At 61.4% G+C, this 9,733-nt stretch overlaps 1 protein-coding gene across 1 annotated transcript in view; it reads right to left on the bottom strand.

Moving 5' to 3' along the window:
* Positions 1 to 9,628, bottom strand: part of MANF (mesencephalic astrocyte derived neurotrophic factor) — a 14,780-nt gene extending 5,152 nt beyond the window's left edge. The window contains exons 1-2 of the mRNA XM_073645152.1: positions 9,443 to 9,628; positions 1,799 to 1,926 (exon numbers count right to left, since the gene is read on the bottom strand). Of these exons, the coding sequence (XP_073501253.1) occupies positions 1,799 to 1,926; positions 9,443 to 9,530 (216 nt within the window). The 5' untranslated portion in view covers positions 9,531 to 9,628. The remainder of the gene's footprint in view (positions 1 to 1,798; positions 1,927 to 9,442) is intronic.
* Between the last annotated feature and the right edge of the window lie 105 nt (positions 9,629 to 9,733).

Genomic DNA, 9,733 nt, shown 5'->3' with positions numbered 1-9,733 from the left:
GAAAAGTTGATCTTTTCATTGATGTCGCCGTACGTTTTTGGGTTATTCCATTTGCGCTGTTATCAATTACGTGGACTTTTTTTTTTTTTCTTTATGGCCGGCAAAATGGTTTTCCATCATTTTTTTGCATTTTTTTCTATACTAAGAGACAGGGCTGTGGAGTCGGAATAAAATGGACCGACTCCTAAAATCTATAATACATTGGGTGCAGTAGATCAATGCAGTTTGTGGGGAATATTTTTCCATAATAATTTGGGAAAGTTCTGAACTGTCCTATAAATGTCTGTCCTATTCCTGATCTCAGGGTCTGGACTTATAGCTGAGATGAATCTGGGCTGCAGTAAATTTATCACTGACACATGATCCGTGTATGAGGGGGCCGGAGGTTTGGCTTACAGACCCCACAGCCCTACTAAGACAATTGAATATTTCTTACTTTGATTGCTGGTTTCATTTCTGGCAGTGACACCGACCCGGCCCACTGTCCCCTGCTGATGATCGGGTCTACAGGCCACACACAGGGGGCATTACATGACCTCGGGGGGCATTACATGACCTCGGGCTGCAGTAACTATTGCCACCAGTGATTGTTGGGGGCCTATATGGTTAAAGAGGGAGTTGCTCCTTGATTTTAACCATCTGGATGCCGCAGGGTTTAGCCGTCAGATACAGCCAAAATCCACTGCGATTTTGGCTGTTGCTAAACACTAGTGATGAGCGAGTATTTACAGCTGCTCGGTGATGAGGTTAAATCGCTCCTGTGCGCACGATTTGCGATGGTTTGACAGCTTTATTACATGTGAGGAATGTCTGCTTCTTACACATTCCTCACATGTAATAAAGCTGTCAAAAAGTCGCAAATCGTGCGCACGGGAGCGATTTAACCTCATCACCGAGCAGCTGTAAATACTCGCTCATCACTAGTGTTTAGCAACAGCCAAAATCGCAGTGGATTTTGGCTGTATCTGACGGCTAAACCCTGCGGCATCCAGATGGTTAAAATCAAGGAGCAACTCCCTCTTTAACCATATAGGCCCCCTACAATCACTGGTGGCAATAGTTACTGCAGCCCGAGGTCATGTAATGCCCCCCAGCATAAATCAGACGACAGGTTCCCTTTAAGTGTTGTGGACTTTTCTTAAGACACTTAGGGGTCCGGTGCTCTCCGCCAGTCTTGGTGAAAGCCTCGCTGGAGTTTGATGCACCAATGGCGGACACCAATTGATGAATTTGGCACATCTTCTCACCCGATACCGTGCCAGAACCATTACTGTTGTTCAGTATGACGGGCGTGCGGAGCCCGTGTCCTCCCATTTTGGGGGCCACTATAACCGTGACCTCTGGGGCCTTCCGTCAGATGCTATAAGTTTCTACACAACCTTTGTTAGATTTGCTCCTGAATTTCCCCAGGTTTTAATGGGACGTCCCACATAGTGGAAATGCGGATTCTCTGTCCGACCATGTAGATAATATTTTAAGGAATCTCGTGCTGCAGAATCTACTGCGGCCGTCAATTATCCTGCGGCCGTCCGTGCACATCTCACCCCTTGTAACACAAAAGATGAAACCTGCAGCTGACTGCACCAGATCCACAGCGGTAACGATCAGAGCGTCACTGCAGCCACAGATCCACAGTGAGAATGCTGCGTGGGAACGAGCAGAGAAGACGGCAGATCCGCTGGGGAACACGAGTGACACTGGCAGGAGAGAAGAGGCCGAGTGTAATGGCCGTCCACTGCCGGCCTCCCCCTTACAATGTTACAACAGATCGGCTGGTCGCCATTCACATGGTACTTACAAATCTGTTCTCTTTCCCTTTGGCGGCGTCACATGACTTGTGCAGCTCCTTCTCCACCGCGGTCGGCGTGAACTCCACATCCTTCTCTTTAAGGGATTCGTAGAAGCGGCTCAGGAACGATACACAGACTGCAAGGAACAGGCAAGGTGTCAGAATCTGTGCTAAGCATAAGACAACACATGGCGGCCCTCCAGGGAGAAGACCGAGGGGCAACTCCGGTGAAGAGATGGTCTCCCCCTCACTGTATAGTGGTCACAAGAAGGCAGGTACCACGTATCGTACTCACAGGGGCAGGTGGGGCGGCCTCTCTCCGGGGTACTACAGAGACCCAAGAACAGGTCTGTGATCATTGTCAGGGGTCTCAAGTTTATACAATGACCCCTAATAATGAGCTGATTGCAGGGAGTATGGGGCTCCCCGAAACCCCCAGCATCAGGGGAGTCACATCACAAGGCAGCAATGGAGGCAAAGGCTGAATGTGAATGCGATACATAGATGACACGAGATCTTCCCCCAAACTATAACCCCTCGTCCCTCGTTACACCCCCCCAACCCCGTGACCCCTCGTTACACCCCCCAACCCCTCGTTACCCCCCCCAACCCCTCGTTACACCCCCCCCCCCAACCCCGTGACCCCTCGTCCCTCGTTACACCCCCCCCCCCAACCCCGTGACCCCTCGTCCCTCGTTACACCCCCCCCAACCCCGTGACCCCTCGTCCCTCGTTACACCCCTCCCCAACCCCGTGACCCCTCGTCCCTCGTTACACCCCTCCCCAACCCCGTGACCCCTCGTCCCTCCCCTCCCCAACCCCGTGACCCCTCGTCCCTCCCCTCCCCAACCCCGTGACCCCTCGTCCCTCGTTACACCCCTCCGTGACCCCACGTCACACCCCTCCCCGACCCCTCGTCCCTCGTCACACCCCTCCCCGACCCCTCGTCCCTCGTCACACCCCTCCCCGTGACCCCTCGTCCCTCCCCTCCCCAACCCCGTGACCCCTCGTTACACCCCTCCCCGTGACCCCTCGTCCCTCGTTACACCCCTCCCCCAACCCCGTGACCCCTCGTCCCTCGTCACACCCCTCCCCGACCCCTCGTCACACCCCTCCCCTCCCCAACCCCGTGACCCCTCGTTACACCCCTCCCCGTGACCCCTCGTCCCTCGTTACACCCCTCCCCCAACCCCGTGACCCCTCGTCCCTCGTCACACCCCTCCCCGACCCCTCGTCCCTCGTCACACCCCTCCCCAACCCCGTGACCCCTCGTCCCTCGTCACACCCCTCCCCAACCCCGTGACCCCTCGTCCCTCGTTACACCCCTCCCCAACCCCGTGACCCCTCGTCCCTCCCCTCCCCAACCCCGTGACCCCTCGTCCCTCCCCTCCCCAACCCCGTGACCCCTCGTCCCTCGTTACACCCCTCCGTGACCCCTCGTCCCACCCCTCCCCGACCCCTCGTCCCTCGTCCCACCCCTCCCCGACCCCTCGTCCCTCGTCACACCCCTCCCCGACCCCTCGTCACACCCCTCCCCGACCCCTCGTCACACCCCTCCCCGTGACCCCTCGTCCCTCCCCTCCCCAACCCCGTGACCCCTCGTTACACCCCTCCCCGTGACCCCTCGTCCCTCGTTACACCCCTCCCCCAACCCCGTGACCCCTCGTTACACCCCTCCCCGTGACCCCTCGTCCCTCGTTACACCCCTCCCCCAACCCCGTGACCCCTCGTCCCTCGTTACACCCCTCCCCGACCCCTCGTCCCTCGTCACACCCCTCCCCGACCCCGTGACCCCTCGTCACACCCCTCCCCGTGACCCCTCGTCACACCCCTCCCCGTGACCCCTCGTCCCTCGTCACACCCCTCCCCGTGACCCCTCGTCACACCCCTCCCCGTGACCCCTCGTCCCTCGTCCCACCCCTCCCCGTGACCCCTCGTCCCACCCCTCCCCAACCCCTCGTCCCTCGTCCCACCCCTCCCCAACCCCTCGTCCCACGTCCCACCCCTCCCCAACCCCTCGTCCCACCCCTCCCCAACCCCTCGTCCCTCGTCCCACCCCTCCCCAACCCCTCGTCCCACCCCTCCCCAACCCCTCGTCCCTCCCTCCCCAACCCCTCGTCCCCCCTCCCCAACCCCTCGTCCCACCCCTCCCCAACCCCTCGTCCCACCCCTCCCCAACCCCTCGTCCCACCCCTCCCCATGACCCTCGTCAACCCCTCGTCCCTCCCCTCCCCAACCCCTCGTCCCTCCCCTCCCCAACCCCTCGTCCCACCCCTCCCCAACCCCTCGTCCCACCCCTCCCCAACCCCTCGTCCCTCCCCTCCCCAACCCCTCGTCCCTCCCCTCCCCAACACCGTGACCCCTCGTTACACCCCTCCCCAACACCGTGACCCCTCGTTACACCCCTCCCCAACACCGTGACCCCTCGTTACACCCCTCCCCAACACCGTGACCCCTCGTTACACCCCTCCCCAACACCGTGACCCCTCGTTACACCCCTCCCCAACACCGTGACCCCTCGTTACACCCCTCCCCAACACCGTGACCCCTCGTTACACCCCTCCCCAACACCGTGACCCCTCGTTACACCCCTCCCCAACACCGTGACCCCTCGTTACACCCCTCCCCAACACCGTGACCCCTCGTTACACCCCTCCCCAACACCGTGACCCCTCGTTACACCCCTCCCCAACACCGTGACCCCTCGTTACACCCCTCCCCAACACCGTGACCCCTCGTTACACCCCTCCCCAACACCGTGACCCCTCGTTACACCCCTCCCCAACACCGTGACCCCTCGTTACACCCCTCCCCAACACCGTGACCCCTCGTTACACCCCTCCCCAACACCGTGACCCCTCGTTACACCCCTCCCCAACACCGTGACCCCTCGTTACACCCCTCCCCAACACCGTGACCCCTCGTTACACCCCTCCCCAACACCGTGACCCCTCGTTACACCCCTCCCCAACACCGTGACCCCTCGTTACACCCCTCCCCAACACCGTGACCCCTCGTTACACCCCTCCCCAACACCGTGACCCCTCGTTACACCCCTCCCCAACACCGTGACCCCTCGTTACACCCCTCCCCAACACCGTGACCCCTCGTTACACCCCTCCCCAACACCGTGACCCCTCGTTACACCCCTCCCCAACACCGTGACCCCTCGTTACACCCCTCCCCAACACCGTGACCCCTCGTTACACCCCTCCCCAACACCGTGACCCCTCGTTACACCCCTCCCCAACACCGTGACCCCTCGTTACACCCCTCCCCAACACCGTGACCCCTCGTTACACCCCTCCCCAACACCGTGACCCCTCGTTACACCCCTCCCCAACACCGTGACCCCTCGTTACACCCCTCCCCAACACCGTGACCCCTCGTTACACCCCTCCCCAACACCGTGACCCCTCGTTACACCCCTCCCCAACACCGTGACCCCTCGTTACACCCCTCCCCAACACCGTGACCCCTCGTTACACCCCTCCCCAACACCGTGACCCCTCGTTACACCCCTCCCCAACACCGTGACCCCTCGTTACACCCCTCCCCAACACCGTGACCCCTCGTTACACCCCTCCCCAACACCGTGACCCCTCGTTACACCCCTCCCCAACACCGTGACCCCTCGTTACACCCCTCCCCAACACCGTGACCCCTCGTTACACCCCTCCCCAACACCGTGACCCCTCGTTACACCCCTCCCCAACACCGTGACCCCTCGTTACACCCCTCCCCAACACCGTGACCCCTCGTTACACCCCTCCCCAACACCGTGACCCCTCGTTACACCCCTCCCCAACACCGTGACCCCTCGTTACACCCCTCCCCAACACCGTGACCCCTCGTTACACCCCTCCCCAACACCGTGACCCCTCGTTACACCCCTCCCCAACACCGTGACCCCTCGTTACACCCCTCCCCAACACCGTGACCCCTCGTTACACCCCTCCCCAACACCGTGACCCCTCGTTACACCCCTCCCCAACACCGTGACCCCTCGTTACACCCCTCCCCAACACCGTGACCCCTCGTTACACCCCTCCCCAACACCGTGACCCCTCGTTACACCCCTCCCCAACACCGTGACCCCTCGTTACACCCCTCCCCAACACCGTGACCCCTCGTTACACCCCTCCCCAACACCGTGACCCCTCGTTACACCCCTCCCCAACACCGTGACCCCTCGTTACACCCCTCCCCAACACCGTGACCCCTCGTTACACCCCTCCCCAACACCGTGACCCCTCGTTACACCCCTCCCCAACACCGTGACCCCTCGTTACACCCCTCCCCAACACCGTGACCCCTCGTTACACCCCTCCCCAACACCGTGACCCCTCGTTACACCCCTCCCCAACACCGTGACCCCTCGTTACACCCCTCCCCAACACCGTGACCCCTCGTTACACCCCTCCCCAACACCGTGACCCCTCGTTACACCCCTCCCCAACACCGTGACCCCTCGTTACACCCCTCCCCAACACCGTGACCCCTCGTTACACCCCTCCCCAACACCGTGACCCCTCGTTACACCCCTCCCCAACACCGTGACCCCTCGTTACACCCCTCCCCAACACCGTGACCCCTCGTTACACCCCTCCCCAACACCGTGACCCCTCATTACACCCCTCCCCAACACCGTGACCCCTCGTCCCTCATTACACCCCTCCCCAACACCGTGACCCCTCGTCCCTCATTACACCCCTCCCCAACACCGTGACCCCTCGTCCCTCATTACGCCTCCCCCAACACCGTGACCCCTCGTCCCTCATTACACCCCCCAACACAGTGACCCCTCATTACACCCCCCCAACACCATGACCCCTCGTCCCTCATTACACCCCCCCAACACCGTGACCCCTCGTCTCTCATTACACCCCCCCCAACACCGTGACCCCTCGTCCATCATTACACCCCACCCCCAACACCGTGACCCCTCGTCCCTCATTACACCACCCCCCCAACACCGTGACCCCTCGTCCCTCATTACACCCCCCCAACACCGTGACCCCTCGTCCCTCATTACACCCCCCCAACACCGTGACCCCTCGTCCCTCATTACACCCCCCCAACACCGTGACCCCTCGTCCCTCATTACACCACCCCCCCAACACCGTGACCCCTCGTCCCTCATTACACCCCCCCCCCAACACCGTGACCCCTCGTCCATCATTACACCCCACCCCCAACACCGTGACCCCTCGTCCATCATTACACCCCACCCCCAACACCGTGACCCCTCATCCCTCATTACACCCCCCCAACACCGTGACCCCTCGTCCATCATTACACCCCACCCCCAACACCGTGACTCCTCGTCCATCATTACACCCCTCCCCAACACCGTGACCCCTCATTACACCCCTCCCCAACACCGTGACCCCTCATTACACCCCTCCCCAACACCGTGACCCCTCATTACACCCCTCCCCAACACCGTGACCCCTCATTACACCCCTCCCCAACACCGTGACCCCTCGTCCCTCATTACACCCCTCCCCAACACCGTGACCCCTCGTCCCTCATTACACCCCTCCCCAACACCGTGACCCCTCGTCCCTCATTACGCCTCCCCCAACACCGTGACCCCTCGTCCCTCATTACACCCCCCAACACAGTGACCCCTCATTACACCCCCCCAACACCATGACCCCTCGTCCCTCATTACACCCCCCCAACACCGTGACCCCTCGTCTCTCATTACACCCCCCCCAACACCGTGACCCCTCGTCCCTCATTACACCCCACCCCCAACACCGTGACCCCTCGTCCCTCATTACACCACCCCCCCAACACCGTGACCCCTCGTCCCTCATTACACCACCCCCCCAACACCGTGACCCCTCGTCCCTCATTACACCCCCCCAACACCGTGACCCCTCGTCCCTCATTACACCCCCCCAACACCGTGACCCCTCGTCCCTCATTACACCCCCCCAACACCGTGACCCCTCGTCCCTCATTACACCACCCCCCCAACACCGTGACCCCTCGTCCATCATTACACCACCCCCCCAACACCGTGACCCCTCGTCCATCATTACACCCCACCCCCAACACCGTGACCCCTCGTCCATCATTACACCCCACCCCCAACACCGTGACCCCTCATCCCTCATTACACCCCCCCAACACCGTGACCCCTCGTCCATCATTACACCCCACCCCCAACACCGTGACTCCTCGTCCATCATTACACCCCTCCCCAACACCGTGACCCCTCGTCCCTCATTACACCCCTCCCCAACACCGTGACCCCTCGTCCCTCATTACACCCCCCCCAACACCGTGACCCCTCGTCCCTCATTACACCCTCCCCAACACCGTGACCCCTCGTCCCTCATTACACCCCCCCAACACCGTGACCCCTCGTCCATCATTACACCCCCGCCCCAAAACTGTGACTCCTCATTACACCCCTCCCCAACACCGTGACCCCTCATTACACCCCTCCCCAACACCGTGACCCCTCATTACACCCCCCCAACACCGTGACCCCTCGTCCCTCATTACACCCCTCCCCAACACCGTGACCCCTCGTCCCTCATTACACCCCTCCCCAACACCGTGACCCCTCGTCCCTCATTACACCCCTCCCCAACACCGTGACCCCTCATTACACCCCTCCCCAACACCGTGACCCCTCGTCCCTCATTACACCCCTCCCCAACACCGTGACCCCTCGTCCCTCATTACACCCCTCCCCAACACCGTGACCCCTCATTACACCCCTCCCCAACACCGTGACCCCTCATTACACCCCCCCAACACCGTGACCCCTCGTCCCTCATTACACCCCTCCCCAACACCGTGACCCCTCGTCCCTCATTACACCCCTCCCCAACACCGTGACCCCTCGTCCCTCATTACACCACTCCCCAACACCGTGACCCCTCGTCCCTCATTACGCCTCCCCCAACACCGTGACCCCTCGTCCCTCATTACACCCCCCAACACAGTGACCCCTCATTACACCCCCCCAACACCATGACCCCTCGTCCCTCATTACACCCCCCCCAACACCGTGACCCCTCGTCCATCATTACACCCCACCCCCAACACCGTGACCCCTCATCCCTCATTACACCACCCCCCCAACACCGTGACCCCTCGTCCCTCATTACACCCCCCCAACACCGTGACCCCTCGTCCCTCATTACACCCCCCCAACACCGTGACCCCTCGTCCCTCATTACACCCCCCCAACACCGTGACCCCTCGTCCCTCATTACACCACCCCCCCAACACCGTGACCCCTCGTCCATCATTACACCCCACCCCCAACACCGTGACCCCTCGTCCATCATTACACCCCACCCCCAACACCGTGACTCCTCGTCCATCATTACACCCCTCCCCAACACCGTGACCCCTCGTCCCTCATTACACCCCTCCCCAACACCGTGACCCCTCGTCCCTCATTACACCCCCCCCAACACCGTGACCCCTCGTCCCTCATTACACCCTCCCCAACACCGTGACCCCTCGTCCCTCATTACACCCTCCCCAACACCGTGACCCCTCGTCCCTCATTACACCCCCCCCAACACCGTGACCCCTCGTCCATCATTACACCCCCGCCCCAAAACTGTGACTCCTCATCTCTCGTTACCCCACACACCAGAGTGGCCCCTCCACACTCACCCTCGCACTCCCCCGGCCGCAGCGCTTGTCCCCGGCCCGGCAGTAGGAGCAGGATGCCGGTCACAGTCAGGGCGTACATAGTCCTCATCGTGGTCCGTTCTCCTCGCACTGAGCTCACCGGCAACTACGGCTCCGTTTCTCCTAGCAACCCCTCCCGCCCCCGCTCACTCCCTATTGGCCAGACGGTGCAATCCGTTTCCACGATGCAAACATTGATTGGCTGGATGTCCCTGCCCGTAACACGTCCTGCTACCCTATTGGCTGACGCCTAGTACACGTCACGGGCGGATG

This window comes from Phyllobates terribilis, unplaced genomic scaffold, assembly GCF_046119375.1.
Source record: "Phyllobates terribilis strain yellow unplaced genomic scaffold, ASM4611937v1 Scaffold_8__6_contigs__length_399053987, whole genome shotgun sequence".
NCBI lineage: Eukaryota > Metazoa > Chordata > Amphibia > Anura > Dendrobatidae > Phyllobates > Phyllobates terribilis.
Note: the sequence above shows the minus strand (reverse complement) of the source record. Positions and strands in the feature narration are given on the sequence as shown.